This window comes from Geotrypetes seraphini, chromosome 5, assembly GCF_902459505.1.
Source record: "Geotrypetes seraphini chromosome 5, aGeoSer1.1, whole genome shotgun sequence".
NCBI lineage: Eukaryota > Metazoa > Chordata > Amphibia > Gymnophiona > Dermophiidae > Geotrypetes > Geotrypetes seraphini.
The window spans coordinates 270,105,821-270,124,119 of NC_047088.1; the positions used below are offsets into that span (position 1 = coordinate 270,105,821).

Genomic DNA, 18,299 nt, shown 5'->3' on the forward strand with positions numbered 1-18,299 from the left:
GGACTTTGACATCCCTGCCATAGATGATTAAAATTACATAAGGAGTACAAGGATAAACTACATTTGTTTAAAAATGCGTTCTCCGCGCCTGCTCATAAATTTGTTGACTGGAAGGATCCAGCAATGTGGCCAGATGCCATTCAGGACAAAGACAGAGAAAGAATTGTGCAATTTGGATTAATGATGGAAGATGATTTAAAGCAAATGGCACAGTCAATGAGTAAAGATCTTGACGGACGTTCTTTTTATGAATATCTCCTCTATGCCAAATCACCCAATGGACGTGAGAAGATTTTACGGGACTGGCTTAGGTGGAGCATTAGCAGAAAAGTATGTGTGTATTCGGCCCATGGAAGAAGGGGGGGGGGTCGGGGTGGGGGGGAAGGGGTGCGTGGGGGGCCCAATAGGATTGCTCAGTAAGGGGCCCAGAAATTTCTGATGGCGGCCCTGGTTATGAGACTCCTGGTCATGAACTCGCTCGGACCACTGGAAACAAACCCAGGCTACCAGACAGCCACAACTTGCTGCCTGGACCGCCAAAATGATCTGGTATCGCTTAACTTCTCTACCATAAGCTCAACTGTCAGCAATCTATTTCATCATCTGCTGTATCTTCCTCCCACTATCTCAGCTTTAATAAACTGGCTGCACAACCTGCTTTGTTCCACCTTATCCACATTTATTTTCTCTTTCAATCTATTTCTAGCCACCCTCCCACGACCATCTTCTCTCCTCCCAATCGTTCCTCCATGTTCCTGAATCCTGCCAATAAAAATTCCTAGACCCTAGGAATAAGAGAGCCCTTACACTAATGTGCTGTACAACACACAAACATGAAACGCTAAGAATGAAAATTTTGGGAGACAGAGTGACTTCATCAGACTCTGAAGATATCGGAGTACTTACGATTAACAATGCTTCCAATGTACTTGTTTAGGGTCCTTGTTAATTCATCAGCTCCATATCCTTTCTTGCAAGTCCTACTGAATTTCTCAGTCAGTGCAGTGAAACCTATACCAAAAGAATTCCAAAATTATCAAAATCTATTATACAAACAGTTCACAGTTGTAGTTAAATATATCCAAAAAGATAAATGTAGTGAAATTCAACAGAAGGAAATCAAAATGAGAGGAAAAAAAATACATGAAAACTAAGGTTTCTACTAGTGCTGCCCGATTCACGATTCAAATTGATTCACCGATTTGAATCAGGCGAATCGATTCAATTAAAAAAAAAAAAAATCGGCCTCCCGATTCAATGGCTGACCCTTCCCCCGTGCCTTCCTAAAGCAGGAGCGGCAGCGCTGTCTCTTGCTGGCCGTCTGCTGCTGCTCCTGCTTGAGGGGGGAGGGTCGGTCAGAAAGGCCTCCCCCAGCTTGCCCGCTCTTACCTCCTTTAGGCTAATAGGGAAGCCTGCAGACTTGCTGGTGTTATAGCGATTCCTGCAGCTGCCCGTGGTCCTCAGCGGCACGTTCTCTCTGCCGCGATCCTGCCCCTGCTCTGACATCAGGGGCAGGATCGCGGCAGAGAGAACGTGCCGCTGAGGACCACGGGCAGCTGCAGGGATCGCTATAACACCAGCAAGTCTGCAGGCTTCCCTATTAGCGTTAAGGAGGTAAGAGCGGGGAAGGTGCAGGCTGCGGGGGGAGCAGGCATTCGTTCACGGCGGAAAAGAGTGCCTTTGGTGGGGGGGGAGCAGGCCTTCCTGGGAGGAGCTGGCATTCGCGGTGAAGAGTAAAAGAGTGCCTTCAGTGGGGGAGGGAGCAGGCCTTCGTAGGGGGGAGCTGGCATTCGTGGCAGAGAGGAGGAAATAAGTGTCTTCGCGGCGGGGGGATCAGACCTTCGTGGAGGGAGCAGGCCTTTGCGATAGGGAGGAAGAGAGAAAATGCCTTTGGGGGGGCACAGGTCTTCGCGGCGGGGAGCAGGCCTTCAGGGCAGGGAGGCAGGCCTGTGCAGAGGGAGGAGGAGGAAGAGTTCCTTTGGCAGTGGGGAGGCAGGCCTGTGCAGAGGGAGGAGGAGGAGGAGGAGGAAGGAGTAAGAGAGGGGAAGGGAGATGCCAGACCTGTTGTGAAGTGAAGGGAAGAGAGAGACCAAACCAAAAAGAGGGGGAGAAAAGCAGAGGAGAGGTGCTGGACTAATGGAGAGAGAAATGCAAGACCACAAGGGGAAGGGTTCAAAAGGGACAGATACTGCTCCAAAGTAGGTAGGCAGTGTGCAGGATGGCAGGAGAGGTAGTAGGAGAAAGCCTGTACCTGGGGAAGGGGATACAGGAGGTAAGGAAGAGAGAAAGAAGAAGCTGGATAAGGGGAGAGATAAGATGCTGGGCATGGAGGGAGCATAGGAACAGGGACACAGAAGAGAGATGCTGGATGAAAGGGTAGATGAGAAAAGGAGAGATGGTGGATCTGTGGATGGTGGGGGTCCATCGCTGCAGCTGCAGGGGGATGAAAATGAAAAAAAGGAAAGATGCCAGACCTCCGGGGGAGGAAAGGGAAACAGAAGGGAAGGACAGAGATGGAAGATGGATAGTTAGCACGGAGAAAGAAAAAAGAAGGAGAGCATTATCAGAAGACAACCAGAGCCCGGGACCAACATGATTTGAAAAAATGACCAGACAACAAAAGGTAGGAAAAATAATTTTATTTTCTGTTTTGTGATTACAATATGTCAGATTTGAAATGTGTATCCTGCCAGAGCTGGTGTTGGACCGCAAACGTAAGCTAGGATTTAATAGAGAAAGGAAAAGTATTTTTTGTTTATTTTGTTTACACCAAAGGACCAGTGTGGGTAGGAGAGGGCAAAGAGGGTGAAGAGGCTATAAAATAAACCCACCAGGATGTTTGGAAAAAACTACCCAATTGGGCAGGAAAATTAAATCGAATCGAATCGGAAAATCGATTCAATAGGCTGAATCGAATTAATTTTTTTCCTGAATCAGGCAGCACTAGTTTCTACTGCGGCCCAGGTGCTAAGTGCTCCGATGCCACTCCAATGCTCACAGGAATTCTATGAGCAGCTTTGGAGCATTTAGCGATGCAGGCTGCAGTAAAATCTCTATTGTGGCTTAGTAAAGGAGGGTACTATTTAGTGGTCTGAAATTCAGGTTACCTAAGCTGGTTAATAGGTGAGTATATTCAGAATTCCAAGAGTTAACCACATAACTAACTTATCCAATTGGCTTGTACCAGATTAATCCACATATTTTATTTCCAGTCATCAGGACACACTTTGCAGCATTGTCGCGGTAAAAAGTTAACTGCATCCCTGGCATGTATCTGCCTCTCTCACTTCAAACTAATTTTTTTTTTTTTTCGTTCATAATATTTCTTTATTGAGCAAACCAGAATACACAAAACAGAACATTGTACAGGAACATCCAGCAATCCAGCGAAAATCGCCCTATCGGGCACATACAGAGCAAAAGGCAAGAACACAAGGAAGATCAGAATGCTCCAACACAAGAGGTGCTCAATACAGTTTTCCATGGAACACCCTCTAAAGCCCCCCCAAAATCATAGCAGAACACCCCAATACCAAAACACACAGCAAAATGCACCTGAAACACCGGATGCAACCCCCCCCAATCCCCCCACCTACCCCTACTCCCGACCTGTGGTAGACATAGATGAAGTATACAAAATAGACAACAAATATACAAAAATTGACAAAACATGAACCAAAGAGAGACAGAAAATAGACACACAAGAATGAGGAGAACTAAGTCCAGAGGGAAGAAGAAGAGAAAAAGAAACAGAAAGAGAAAGGAATCCCTGAATAGAATCCACGGAAAAAGGAGCCTGAAGAGGGAAAGTACCTAAGAGGACAGAAGACCCCAATATAGGCTAACAGTTCAATAGGAGACTCCTCTCGCGATGGGGAAGGGTCAGCCAATATGCCTCCCATATATCCTGAAAGCGAGACCACCTGCGTTCATCTCGAGTGCCCGCAGCCCGTCTTTCCAAGAGGGCTAAGTCATATAGGGACCCCTGCCTTCGAGAGAAAGAGGGAGCATGCGGCTCTCGCCAAAAAGTCAAAATGGCTTTCTTAGCCAACAAAAGGGCCTTATAAAGCAACTGCCGCTGCCCAACAGTGCACCCAGGAAGCTCCGCCTCTTGGTAAAAAAGAGCGCCACAGGGATTACATCTCGGGATCCCAGGAACCAATGATGACAAGTAGGTCCAGACACACTGCCAAAAGGCTCCCACTGAGGGGCACTCCCAAAACATATGTCCCAGGGAAGCAGGATTAATAGGACATTTGGGACACCCCGCATGATCTGCAATACCGGCCCGGTGTGCTCTGTGAGGGGAAATAAAAGCTCTGTGAAGGAATTTATATTCTTGTTCCCTATGTAACATGTTACATGATATGGTGCGTACATAGACAAAGCAGCGAGAAATCAATTCAGACGGAACTATGCAGCCCAAGTCAGCACTCCACACCCCTGCCAACCAATCAGCTCATTCGGTCTGTAAAGGGGGGCCCAGAGCAGCAACATAATATCGAAGACGTGGAGCCGCATCCTCCCCCAACGCCAAACACCTCCCAAGATCCCGTGCCACCGATCCGCTCAATCGATCCCCAGAGAAGCTAAGAACATAATGTCGGAGCTGGAGGTAGCCGAAAGTATCCACCCTATCCAGCCCATACAGCGACCCCAATGCGGCAGAGGAAAGAAGAACGCCCCCATCGGAGAGAACATCCCCTAGTCTACGAATTCCATGGGCATGCCAAATCCGAAATACCTTGCTGTCATTACCCGGTTTAAAATGCAAATTACCCACCAGCGGGAGTAGAGGAGTGATATTAGAGTGGATGCCCAGATGCTTACATAGTAATTTCCAAATGTGTCTCATATAAGCCCAAACAATATGTCCCCTGTAGACAGAGTCCAACTGGGCAGCAGGAGCATGCAGCAAAAACAACCCAGAGATAGGGTGTAAAAAATCCCTGTCCACAGAAAACATTAAAAAAGAGGAGCTCTCCATACACCAGTCCCGAATCAATCTAGTCCCACATGCCAGATTATAAGTGCGAATGTCTAGCAGTCCAAATCCCCCCTGCGACTCAGGCAACATCAAAATACGAAGAGATAGCCGAGGCTGGCGCCCACGCCACAAGAAAGTCCTCAAAGCACTGTACAACAGAGCTAAGTCCCCGGTCCGCATCCACAGCGGAAGAGTTTGAAACAGATAAAGCCACCGAGGGACTATCATCATATTGTACAAAAATATACGCCCCGCAAGGGATACCGGCAAATCACCCCACAAGCGGAGGAGCTCCACCGTGCTCCGGAGCAGGGGCTTTACATTGATCTCATAGAGTCGTGTGAGGGAAGACGGTATCAGAACCCCCAGATATTTTACCTGCTGTGGTGCTTCCCGGAGCGGGAAATCAGCCCACGCATGCGAGATACTAATATGGAGAGGAAGTGCCTCCGATTTAGACACATTGAGTTTGAGGCCCGAGATTACCCCAAATTGGTGAAACATCTCCAATAATCTAGGGAGACCTGAAACTGGGTCAGTCAACATTACCATAATGTCATCGGCAAAAGCCATGCAGCGAGAAGAGGAATTCCCCAGCTCTACTCCAGCTATCTGAGGATGGCATCGAAGGGAAATCAACAAAGGCTCCAAAAACAATATATAAAGCAGAGGGGACAAGGGGCAGCCCTGGCAAGTGCCTCGCTGGAGCACAAAGTCTGGAGAAGCTACCCCATTAACCAATACGGCCGCCATTGGGTGAGAATAAAGGGCTCCAAGAGCTCTCATAAAGAACCCCTCCAACCCATAATATCGCAACAAGGGGAATAAAAAAGCCCACTCTACTCTATCAAAGGCCTTTTCGGAGTCAAAACTAATAGCCAGCGCTGGTTGCTGCCGAGAAACACAATGGGCCAAAGCAAGGAGGAGCTTCCTAACATTGTGACCTGCTAATCGCCCCCGCACAAAATCTACCTGATCTGCACCCACCAAAGAGGGAACAAACTGGGCCAAACGATTAGCCAGAACCCGAGCTAAAATTTTTAGATCAACATTAATAAGCAAAATAGGTCTATAGGAGCCCACAAGCAAGGGGTCTTTTCCCGGTTTAGGCAATACCGTAATCAGCGCTCGATTCGCTCCCAGAGGAAACTGCCCCACCTCAGCTGCGCTTTCAAAATAGCCCCGTAACGGATCAGCCACATACCCCTGAAGAAGATGATGGAATTCCCCCCCAAAGTCGTCCGGGCCTGGAGATTTACAAAGAGGGAGATGCATGAGAACATCCAGCACCCCTCTCGGGTTATGGGGGAAGCCAAGACATCCGAGTCCGCCGCTGACAGCTTAGGTAAGGGCAAAGCGTCCAAAAATGCCCAAATCTGAGCCTCTCGACCCACTACTTCCGCTGTATATAGAGATCTATAAAAGGTAACAAAAAGCCGTTCCATCTGAGACTGATCCGTGACCAACCTTCCCCCATCATCTTTAAGCGAGGTGATCAAGGTGGCACCCCGCCTCGCCTTAGTCATCTGGGCCAGCATTCTACCCGGCCTATTACCAAAACGGTGTAATCGGTACTTATAATAGAAAAGGGATTTATGGGCCCTCTCATGAAGAAGTGCGTGGAGTGCTGACTGGGCCTTCTGAAAAGCATGCTTATGAGACAGGGTAGGGTTCCAAAGGACCAAAATTCTACTGTCCCGTACCTTGCGTTCAAGAACCAAGATTTTTTCCGCAAGCATTTTCTTACGGCGCGCACAGTAAGCTATCACTGCCCCTCTGAGCACCACCTTGGCCGCCTCCCAAAACAAAGTTCCATTATCCACATGGTCCCCATTAAATTCCACATAGTCCCGCCACTGCTGTTCCAAGTAAGATTTAAAGTCCGGGTCCAAATAAAGCTCTATCGGGAATTGTCAGTGCTTCCCTCCTCCCAGGGCGCCAGCCGAGAAGCTGATGTCCATCCACACCATGGTATGGTCCGAGAGAGCCAGTACTCCAATCTCAGCCGCATGAACCGCATAAAAGAAGGAGCGCGAGAGGAAAATTTAATCTATTCTAGAGGAGGAATTATGCACTTTAGACGTATGAGTGAAATCCCGCTCCCCTGGGTGTAGGGTCCGCCAGACATCCACTAGATCCAAAGCCTCCAACCAAGTGGCAAGCCCATTATCGGACCTACCGGAGGTGTGAGTTGATCCCTTAGAGGAATCCAGAAGCGGATCTAGTATAGAGTTAAAATCCCCCAAAAAGATTTTCTGAGACTCATGGATTTGTGATACAGACAGCAGTACCTCCAATAGTGTCCTATAAAAGGACCGCTGTGCACTGTTGGGTGCGTATATGGACATCAAAATTACAGGGCGCCGATTAAGAGAACCCTGGACAATAACATAGTGTCCCTCTGGATCTGAGAGGACCCTAGATGCAGTAAAAGACACCGATTTGCGGATCAACAGTGCCACCCCAGCCCTAGTTTTGGAGGAAGAGGCCGAGTAACACTGCCCCACCCAGGATTGACACAATTTACTATGTTCCCGTTCAGTGAGCTTAGTCTCCTGCAGTCCAGCTACATCAGCCTGATGTCTGGCTAGGCTCTGCAAGATCTTAGTTCTCTTGATAGGAGAATTGATACCAGAGACATTCCATGACACACACCTCAAACCCTTCTTAACAGGCATAATAGAGAAAAAAAGAACCAGAGATACCAAAAGAGAAAAAGAGCACAAAACAGCTGCCGAGGGTCCCAGCCCATCCCCCAGCCGCCCAGTCTCCACTTCACTTCCCCACATGAAGCAGCAACAGACTCACAGGTCAGGAGCCTCCTCCCTCCCTCCCTCCTGAACTCCCCATTCCCTCCTCCCACCCAACCCCCCCAACATACCAAAACCCACATCCTCAACACCCCCCTCACAAACCCCCCCAATCCCACCCACAACCAAGCCCCCCTCCCACCACCCCATCCCCCACACCTAGAACCCCCTCCCCCCTCCCACTCCCTCCAAAACACACCACTCCACCACTCCAGAGAGGGTATACCAAAGGGCCCAAAGTCCCACCCCCTCCCCAGCCTCCAGAACAGCCACCAAGCCGGAATCATTCAATGGAAACCCAAAGAAAGAGCCCAGGGGCTGATCGGATAATATATAACCAGAAGAAAAAGCAAGATCATACAGAACCCCACCTGGCAAGAAATCCACAAGAAGCCATGGCAAAAAACTGGAAAACAGGAACCCAAGCTATACAGTCAGAGCCCCCGAAAGGGGAACCACAAACAGAGTACAGGCACAACCGGTGCAAAGTAACAGTGCCAATGGGGATACCACCCGCTCCCCGCAGGCTTCCCCACTCAAAGCAAACTGAGTAAGCACAAAGTAGTTTCAGAATCCCTCAGGTGCCAGACTCCAGGTCAGGGTACCATTGAAGAACTTGCGCTCTGGCCGCCGCACTGGTGTCAAAAAGATGAGGCTGGCCTTCATAGATCACCCGGAGCTTAGCAGGGAATTGCAGCGTGAAGCGAAGTTTTTTCTCAGTGAGTTGCTTGCAGACAGACGAGAAACCCCTCCTCAGAGAAGCCACCTGTGCAGAATAATCCTGAAATATGAGGATATGCTGGTTCTGAAACTGTAAATCCTTGCGCTGGCGATAGTTTCGGAGGAGAAGATCCTTGATGGCAAAGTTCAATATGCAAAGAATCACCACACGTGGTCTGGTCGCTCCCTCCTGCCTTCTGCCCAGCCGGTGTGCCCGTTCGATGCGCAAAGGTCCCAGGCCCTGCGTGCCCAGCAACTCCGCCGCCAGCCAGGTCTCCAGTGTGGGAAGCAGATCTCCCTCCTGCACAGATTCAGGGACCCCCACCAGGCGCAGATTGTTCCGTCTGGAGTGATTCTTCAGGTCCTCCATTTTTTCCTCACATTGTCCCACCTTGCAGCGCAACTGCTGAACTTCGGTCTGCAGCGTGACAAGAGAGTCTTCTGTGGAGCCAACCCGCTGCTCTACTTCAGTGACCCGAGAGTTAAATTCAGCCACCGTTGTGGATAAGGCAGCCAGTGACTCCTGCACTTTGTCCAGGCGCGTCCCCAGCGCTGAAATAACTGCCTCAGTGAGGCGCGCGATTAGATCCGCTCCTTCTGCCGCCGCAGCAGTGCCCGGATCCACCATTTTGTCCTCGTGGCTGGGCCCCGATTTCACCCATTCCCGATCCTTTTTCCCTACCTTGGAGGCCATATCCGCCGTGCCTCTGTGCACAAATCTGTCCATAAGCCCCCGAGGAGCTGAGAAAGGCACTTGGTGGAGATGATTTTCGCCGATTTTAGTTCAGGGAGGCCGAAGCAGGGGGAGAACAGCGGAGCTCAGGGAAAACGCGTCCTCCCTGCTCTCTGCACGGCCCCGCCCCCCACTTCAAACTAATTAAAATGTGTCCAGCCAATGAGTTTGCTAAAAAAATCTAAGCAATCTCTGGTCTGAAATTTTTAAAACTCAAGGGTTGATATAGAACAATTACTTACCGTAACAGGTGTTATCCAGGGACAGCAGGCAGATATTCTCTTCATGTGGGTGATGTCACCAAGGAGCCCTGTAGCAGACGTTTTCGCAAGCAGACTTGCTTGAAGACCTTCAAGCTTGTGACTGGCCCATGCATGCGCGTGTGCCCCTCCCGCCCGACCTAGGGCATGCGTCTCCTCAGCATGGCCTCAGTTCAGATAGCTAGCAAAGAAGCCAACCAGGGGAGGTGGATGGGTTGCGAGAATATCTGCCTGCTGTCCCTGGATAACACCTGTTACGGTAAGTAACTGTGCTTTATTCCAGGACAAGCAGGCAGCATATTCTCTACATGTGGGTGACCTCCAAGCTAACCAGAAAGGGATGGAGGGAGAGTTGGCAATTTAGGAGAATAGATTTTGCAAAACTGATTGGCCAAAGTGGCCATCACGCCTGGAGAAAGCATCCAGACAGTAGTGAGATGTGAAAGTGTGAACCGAGGACCAAGTGGCAGCTTTACAGATTTCCTCAATGGGAGTTGAGCGGAGGAAAGCAACAGACGCCGCCATCGCTTGGACCTTGTGGCCTGTGACTCAACCCGGCAGGGAGAGGCCAGCCTGAGCGTAACAGAAAGAGATACAAGCGGCCAACCAGTTAGAAATGGTCCACTTAGAAACAGAGCGACCCAAGCGATTAGGATCGAAAGAGAGGAACAGCTGGGGAGCAGAACAATGAGGAGCGGTGCGCCTCAAGTAGAAGGTCAGTGCACGCTTACAATCAAGAGAAGGCAGAGCCGCTTCTCCAGGGTGAGAATGGGGCTTCGGGAAAAATACAGGAAGAACAATGGATTGGTTGATGTGAAACTCAGAAACAACCTTAGGCAAGAATTTGGGATGGGTATGGAGAACCACCTTATCATGATGGAAGACAGTGAAAAGTGGGTCCGCTACCAAGGCTTGAAGCTCACTGACCCGACGGGCAGAAGTGAGAGCAATAAGAAACACAACCTTCCAAGTAAGATACTTCAAGTGAGCCCGTGCTAGCGGCTCGAACGGGGGTTGCATCAAACGCGCAAGGACCACGTTAAGAACCCAAACCACAGGAGGGGGTTTAAGGGGCGGGTAAACGTGGAAAAGGCCTTTCATGAAGCGGGAAACCACAGGATGAACAGAGATAGGCTTCCCGTCAATCGGCTGATGAAAAGCAGTAATGGCACTAAGGTGGACTCGAACCGAAGAGGACTTGAGTCCAGCGCCAGACAAGTGCAATAGATAATCCAGGACAGCAGAGAAGGAGGCAGAGACTGGCTCCAGCTGTCACGTAGCACACCAGGAAGAAAGGCGGGTCCACTTCTGATGGTAACATTGGCGAGTGGACTCCTTCCGAGATGCCACCAGAACATCCAGCACAGGCTGGAAGAACTGGAACGAGGGCATTAAGTTTCGAGGAACCAAGCCGTCAAGTGCAGAGACTGAAGGTTGGGATGAAGCAGCGAACCCCGACTCTGCGTAAGCAGAGAAGGAAAAACAGGCAGAAGAAGAGGCTCCCTGGAACTGAGTTGCAACAGAAGGGAGATCCACGGCTGGCGGGGCCACCGAGGAGCTATAAGAATCATGGTGGCGCACATGGACTTGAGCCTGACGAGAGTCTTCAGAATCAGAGAAAATGGAGGGAACGCATACAGAAACAGGTCCATCCAATGCAGTAGAAAAGCATCTGCCTCGAGTCTGAGAGGGGTATAAACCCTGGAGCAGAAGCGGAACAACTTGTGATTGAGGGGGGACGCGAACAGATCGACATCCAGAGTCCCCCAACGAGCAAACACCTGACGCAGAGTCACGGAGTGGATGGACCACTCGTGAGGCTGCAGAAGACGACTCAACCTGTCCGCCAGGCAATTGTGCTGGCCCTGAATGTAGATCGCATGAAGAAATATGTTGCGGCGGATGACCCATTCCCAGAGCCACATTGCCTCTCAGCACAGGGACAGGGACCCCGTGCCCCCTGTTTATTGATATAATACATGGTGACCTGGTTGTTCCTGCGAATCAGCACCACTTGGTCGCGAAGCAGGTGACAAAAAGCCTTCAGGGTGAGGAAAATCGCCCAAAGCTCCAGATTGATGTGACAAAGACGGTCGGCACTGGACCAAAGACCCTGAGTGCGAAGACCGTCCAAATAAGCCCTCCAAGCATAGGCCGACGAGTCCGTCGTGAGGACCTTTTGTGGAGGAGGAGCATGAAACAGAAAACCTCTGGAAAGATTGGAAGAGAGCATCCACCAACGGAGAGACTTCTTCAACAAAGGAGTCACGACAATGCGTCGAGAGAGAGGGTCCCGATCCTGGTTCCATTGGGACGCAAGAGTCCACTGAGGAATACGAAGGTGAAGTCTGGCAAAAGGAGTCACGTGAACCGTAGAGGACATGTGACCGAGGAGGACCATCAGGAGCCGAGCCGGGGCCCAGGACAGATGGGCCGCTCGCTGGCATAAACAAACAAGGGCCTCCTGCCAAGGCCAAGGTAAGAAGGAGCAGAGACGAACCGTGTCCAGGACCACTCCGATGAACTCTAGAGACTGGGACAGACAGAGGTGAGACTTGGGGAAGTTCACCTCGAAGCCAAGACTCTGAAAGAGTAAGATGGTTTGATTCGTCGCTTGCAAGACTTCTTGGCGAGAGGACACTTTGATCAACCAGTCGTCGAGGTAGAGAAACACCTGCAGGCCACAGAGACGCAGGGCCGCAGCTACCACAACCAGGCATTTCATGAAAACCTTCGGAGAAGCCGCCTGGCCGAAAGGGAAGAACACGATACAGGAGATGGAGATCCCTCACCCGGAATATCAGATACCGGCGAGAGGACGGGTGTATTGGAATGTGCGTATAGGCCTCTTTGAGGTCCAGTGAGCAAAGCCAGGCCCCCTCGTCCAAGAGGTGATACAGAGTAGGGAGGGTGAGCATTCTGAACCGTTCCTTGACCAGAAACTTGTTCAGAGCACGGAGGTCCAGGATCGGACACAGATCCCCCATCTTCTTAGGCACCAGAAAGTACCGGGAGTAGAACCCCGTATTCCACTGGTCCAGGGGAACCTCCTCGACCGCCCGGAGGTGAAGAAGGGCCTGAGCTTCTGTTAGAAGGAGGGGCAGCTGAGACCGGCCCGAAGGAAACTCTTTTGGAGGAATGTCTGGAGGTATGTGACTGAAGTGAAGGGAGTACCTCTCCCGGATGGTAGAAAGCACCCAAATGTCGGAGGTAAGGCTTTCCCACCATGTGTAGAAATGATGGAGACACCCACTGATAGGGAGGGGAGAAGTCTCCAGAATGAAAGGAGCCCGAAGGCTCATACCCGGATTGTCACAAAGACGGCCCGGGCTTCGCCGGAGCCGGCGGCAGGACCTTAGCTTGTCTCTGCTGCTGCAGCCACTTCGAAGGAGGCTGAGAGAACGCAGGAGTAGTTTTCTGCGGATACCTCCGGAGAGGGATTTTGTACTGCCGGGCCGGGGGGGTCTTCGTCTTAAGAAGCACCAGAGAGGCGAAGGACCGTTCATGCTCCGAGAGGCACTTAGTGGCTGCCTCAATGGAATCATCAAAGAGTTCATTACCCACGCAAGGGAGATTGGCTAGACGATCCTGGAGGTCAATTCTGAGCCAAGCGAGGTGACGCATGGCGATCGCAAAAACCGTGACCCTCTAGGACAATTCGAAGACGTCATAAGCTGCCTATAACATATAGAGTCAGAGTTGGGAGAGGGACTCCTCGAGGAGACGAAACTCCAGATGGCGAGAATCCGGCACGTCCGCCCAGAAGGAGTGGAGGACTTCCACACAGAACCAGAGATAGGACGTGAAGATAAAGTTATAATTAAGAAAGCTGAGAATTTTCGAACCCCTTAACTGGGATCATCCGGTAGCGGGACTCCGACTTGGAGGGAATAGCCGGGACCGCATAAGGGATCTCCAGGTTCCACAGGAAAGTCTGCCAGAGAAACTGGTGCAGAGAGGCAAATGTAGTGCCTCACGGGGCAGATGAGTAACCCCCATCTCCGCCAGAAATTCCTGGGTATAAAGGGACTCCAACTGGAGGTCCAGGTTCAAAGCCTTGCCCATGTCAGCCATGAAATGAGTGAAGGAAGAGTTTCGAGAAGAAGACTCATCCTCAGGAGGAGGCAGCATAGAAGGAGGGCAAAATCTCCCTCGAGTAGCCCACCGGAGCCTCGAAGTCCCATGAATGGGAAATCGAGGAGGCTCGGCTAAAGCGCCTCGGGGGTGTCGAGGAATGACCTCGCATAAGATGGGTTGAAGAGGACCCCGGAGTCCGAGGAACCTGCACACGGGGCCTCAGAGAAGGCGGGGCAAAGGAAAATTCCTCCATCAGCTTCGAAGAAGACCCTCGGGAGGCAGACCGGTGCCTCGAGGGAGAATGCACGGTAGAGTCCAGTTCGAGGACAAGGGTGTGCTTGGAAGTTTTCGCGGTCGGAGACCTGCCTCGAAGAGGCAGGAAGGACCGCAGCCTTTTAGGAGGAGCAAACCTTGACAAAGTAGCAGGTGCAAAACAGGTTCCCGTCACGGGACCCTGGAAAGTCACAGGGGGACGAAGAATCCGGGGACGAAGAATTGCTCGAGGGAATCCGGCAAGTCTTGCGCGTGGGGCCCTGAGACACAAGCGAAGTACGCTCAGGCTGGTCAGAAGGGGGCCAGGTCGAGACCGAGGTCAGAGGTGTTGAGGCCGGGACCAGTTGGCTCACCGAAGAAAGCTGCGAGGTAAGGTTAGCCTTAAGCATGTCCTCGAACATCAGCACATAGACCAAAGGAGGTTGGGTCTGGGGTGCAGCAGTGCACTCCTTTGGGGGCGACCTCAAGGAAGAGTATTCCCTACATGAGGAGGTACGCTTTGAATGATGTCTTGAAGAGGCCGATGAAGCGGCACTCGCATGAGACTCCGAGGTAGGCTTCTTTGCCGGCACACCTGAGGAGGCAAGAGGAGACTTACCCGAAGCCGGGGTATTAGGAGGAACCAAGACCGGGTTCTTCGAGGTCGAGGGGGACTTCAAGACCGAGGTCTCTGACACTGGGGCCAAGGCTGAGTTTGAGGCCTGTCCCGCAGGATCCATAGGGCCAAACAGTTGAAGAATCTTGGCCACTCTCCGACGAAGAGCCCGCGGTTGCAAAGTCACACAACGGGGACATGACTCAGCGCAGTGTTCCGCACCCAGGCACTCCACACACCAATGATGGGGATCGGTTTGGAAATAACCCGGTTGCACTTAGTGCAGTTTTTGAACCCGGAACGGGGCCGGACATAAGCAAAAGGACGTCCGCGGCCCTGCGAGGCCAAGCAGCCAGAGGAAGACCGGAGGCCCGGTCAAAAAACACGAAGGAAAAAAAGAAAGACGCGAGCACAGCGACTTCAACGAAAATAAAAAAGAATTCCGCGGTGCAAGAGGGACAACGAGATCGCATGCAGCAAGGGAGCAGTGCTTCTGGCTCCGGAAAACACTGAACTGAGGCCACGCTGAGGAGACGCATGCCCTAGGTCGGGCGGGAGGGGCACGCGCGCATGCGTGGGCCAATCGCAAGCTTGAAGGCCTTCAAGCAAGCCTGCTTGCGAAAATGTCCGCTAGGGGGCTCCGCCGGTGACGTCACCCACATGTAGAGAATATGCTGCCTGCTTGTCCTGGGATAATTAAAGCAATTTGACCAGCCAGAAATTGTCCAGTTAAATTGCTTGTATAGGGCTAAGTGTTCATTTTCAGCCAGCACTTAACCAGTTAGTGAAGCTGAAAATGTACACAACACCTACCACAGAAAGCTATTTTGTGGGTGTTCCAGGGGCGGAGACAGCATAAGTCACTTTACCATAACTGGCTGTGGCTTTTCCAGCTTCATAAACCCAGAGATTGAAGGCTTGGCACTCCTCATTCAAACACTCTTGCCATCTTTTCCATCAAAGTGAATCTTCATTGTGGAGTTCCATAGGGCTAAATACACTCTCTGCTATTATTCAATTTGTTCCTCAGTCCTTTACAACTAATATAGGAGTGTGCTTTTCTGTCATTTCATAAGTACACTGATGATATTTTTGCAGGGCCACATTTTGGATTTGTAGGTACTTGGAGGGCCTCAGAAAAAAACAGTTAATTTTGCATGAGGTAAAACTCTTTATAGTTTATAAATCTTTCCTTTTGGCTATGTCTTAATAATAATATTGTTAGCTAAAGAGACATTTGATCAAGAAACTGTTTTATTTTACTTTTGTGATTATGATAAAACATACCGAGGGCCTCAAAATAGTACCTGGCGGGCTGCGAGTTTGAGATCACTGCACTAGCTCAACTAACTCCGATTTTCACCCACTGCCTCTTTGATCACCACCTAGTCCTAAACCCTGGAAAGACAGTAGCCTGTTGGCTTTCGGAACACCTGCCTCAACCAGATGAGGGCCTTCTCCTGTTTGGCTCAGCTATCATCCCAGTTCTTTGTTGTTGATTCTCTGTTATCCTTTGGCCCTCAAATTTCTTCTCTGTGTAGGTCCTGTTTTTCACTTTAAGACAACTACACACATCTGCCTTCCACACACTCATTTTTTCTTTTGTTTATAACCAAGATAAACTAGTGCAATATCATTTATGCCGGAATTTCGCAAACTTTGATTTGAAATTACAAACCAGGCAGAATTCTGCTATTTGTGTTAGCTGGTTTACTCGCATATCACCCTTATTGCAGGAATATCACTGGCTTCCAACAGAACAACTAATCAACTCTTTTTCCTTTATTTTTTTCTGTCACTAATTTGGAGAACCATATTGGTGTCCTTTTTCTGTTATTTTTATTTTCCTCACATAAAGGTCAGTAGCTCTTTTTATTGCACCTTTCAACTTGGACCACTGTTTTTCCACTTCCCTTATGTCTTCCCATCCAAACAGCTCTTTCTTCAGTACTCACGTTTTCATTTATATGGTGCTGGTTGACAGGTTAAACTATGGAGGCCTTACATATTTTACCAACTGGTACAATTTGTTAAAATGGTGTTGTGATTTATAACTATCTCACAAGTGATTTAGAAATATAAGTCTAATCCTATTGAAGGAGAAAGGGATGACAGGGTATAGATAGAGGGGTACTTTACATGGTACTTCAGGATTAGGGCATAAACAATTCAGGTGGAGGGAACTTACAGGTCAAAGACCTGGAGGGCCACCACGGGAGCAGACTGCTGGGCGCGATGGACCCCTGGTCTGACCTGGCAGAGGCAATTCTTATGTTCTTATTGCAATTAAGTTGTTATGTAAAACTGAAATTAAAACCACTTATTCTCTCCTTTAATTACATTCCTTCATTTTTGCCTTATATTCTCTTCAGTTAGACTAAGGATATAGTCCATCTTCAATAAATTAACTTATGTGCAACACTTTGCATCAAAACATGAACAACTTCCTAGTCATAATGCAAGCTTCATGACCATGCAGTCAACAAAGGCAAGAAGAGTGCAGTGCTGAAAGCGACACTAGGGAATGGTACGGCAGAATCTGCTACATTCCAATTGGGCTAGATTCACAAAGCAAACCGATTTGGTTTGCGACCCCTTTGCAACGAGATATCCCTCCTAAATTATTCACTAAGGCCTATAGCGATCCGATCCTGATCCTTCCATGTTTGGCTATTTTGAATCGGGTTTTACTATTAATAATAATAATAACTTTATTCTTCTATACCGCCACAATCGTGCAACTTCTAGGCGGTTTACAATTGAAGAGAGCTGGACAATCAGCGAGTTACAATATGCAGATAATTAATGAAATTACAGTATACAGAAAAGCAGCAATTACAATATACAGTTTGTTTAGAAATTCAGTGGGGTCCTTTTAGATAAAGTGGCGAAATACATAGAACATTTTGTTTAGAATATTTTTTTTTTCAGAGGGGACATATTAGGAAAAAGAAAAGGAAATAGTGATAGGTGTAGTTGAAGTTTAGGTGATATATTTGTCGAATAAGGCAGTTTTTATGGTTTTTCTAAAGGCGACGTAGGTCAGTCTAGCTCTGTTAATGTTGTTGTTTGTTTGCTTGGTACATGAAAGTTCTATCCAGGAAGGTTTTGTATTTACAGCCGGTAATGCTTGGATATGCGAATAGATTGCCATTTCTGGTTTGCCTCGTGGGACTGTATAGTACAAGTATGTGGGGGCTAGTCCCCATTTTAGTATGAAGCATAAGCAAGAGAACTTGAATATTATTCGTGCTTCGACTGGCAGCCAGTGCAGTAGTTTGTAGTAGGGGCTGACATGGTCACTTTTTTTTCATCCAAATATCAGGCGGACTGCTGTGTTAAGAACATAAGAACATAAGAACATAAGCAGTGCCTCCGCCGGGTCAGACCATAGGTCCATCCTGCCCAGCAGTCCGCTTCCGCGGCGGCCCGAACAGGTCACGACCTGTCCAAATCACCAGAAGGGGCCCCCATGCCACCTTGGTTTCCTATTGAGTCCTATCTTCCCATCAAAGTCCTAGCCCTCCGGTCTTGCACATGCACGACCTGGTCGGGTTTCTATACTTATTTTCTGGTTAGCTTTCTCAGTATCCCACGATCCCTTTATCCCTCAGGAATCTGTCCAGTCTCTGTTTGAATCCTTGTACCGTACTCTGCCCAATCACGTCCTCCGGTAGCGCATTCCAAGTGTCCACGACCCTTTGGGTGAAAAAAAACTTCCTTGCATTCGTTTTGAACCTATCTCCCTTCAGTTTCTCTGAATGCCCCCTCGTACCTGTTGTCCCCTTCAGCCTGAAGAATCTGTCCCTATCCACCCTCTCTATGCCCCTCATGATCTTGAAGG

General features: G+C 49.5%; 1 protein-coding gene across 1 annotated transcript in view; it reads right to left on the reverse strand.

Annotated features, from left to right (window-relative positions):
• The window catches only part of ADCY10 (adenylate cyclase 10), an 803,671-nt gene that overhangs the window by 777,744 nt on the left and 7,628 nt on the right, over positions 1–18,299 (reverse strand). The window contains exon 2 of the mRNA XM_033944139.1: positions 907–1,011. Coding sequence (XP_033800030.1) covers positions 907–1,011 — 105 coding nt within the window. The remainder of the gene's footprint in view (positions 1–906; positions 1,012–18,299) is intronic.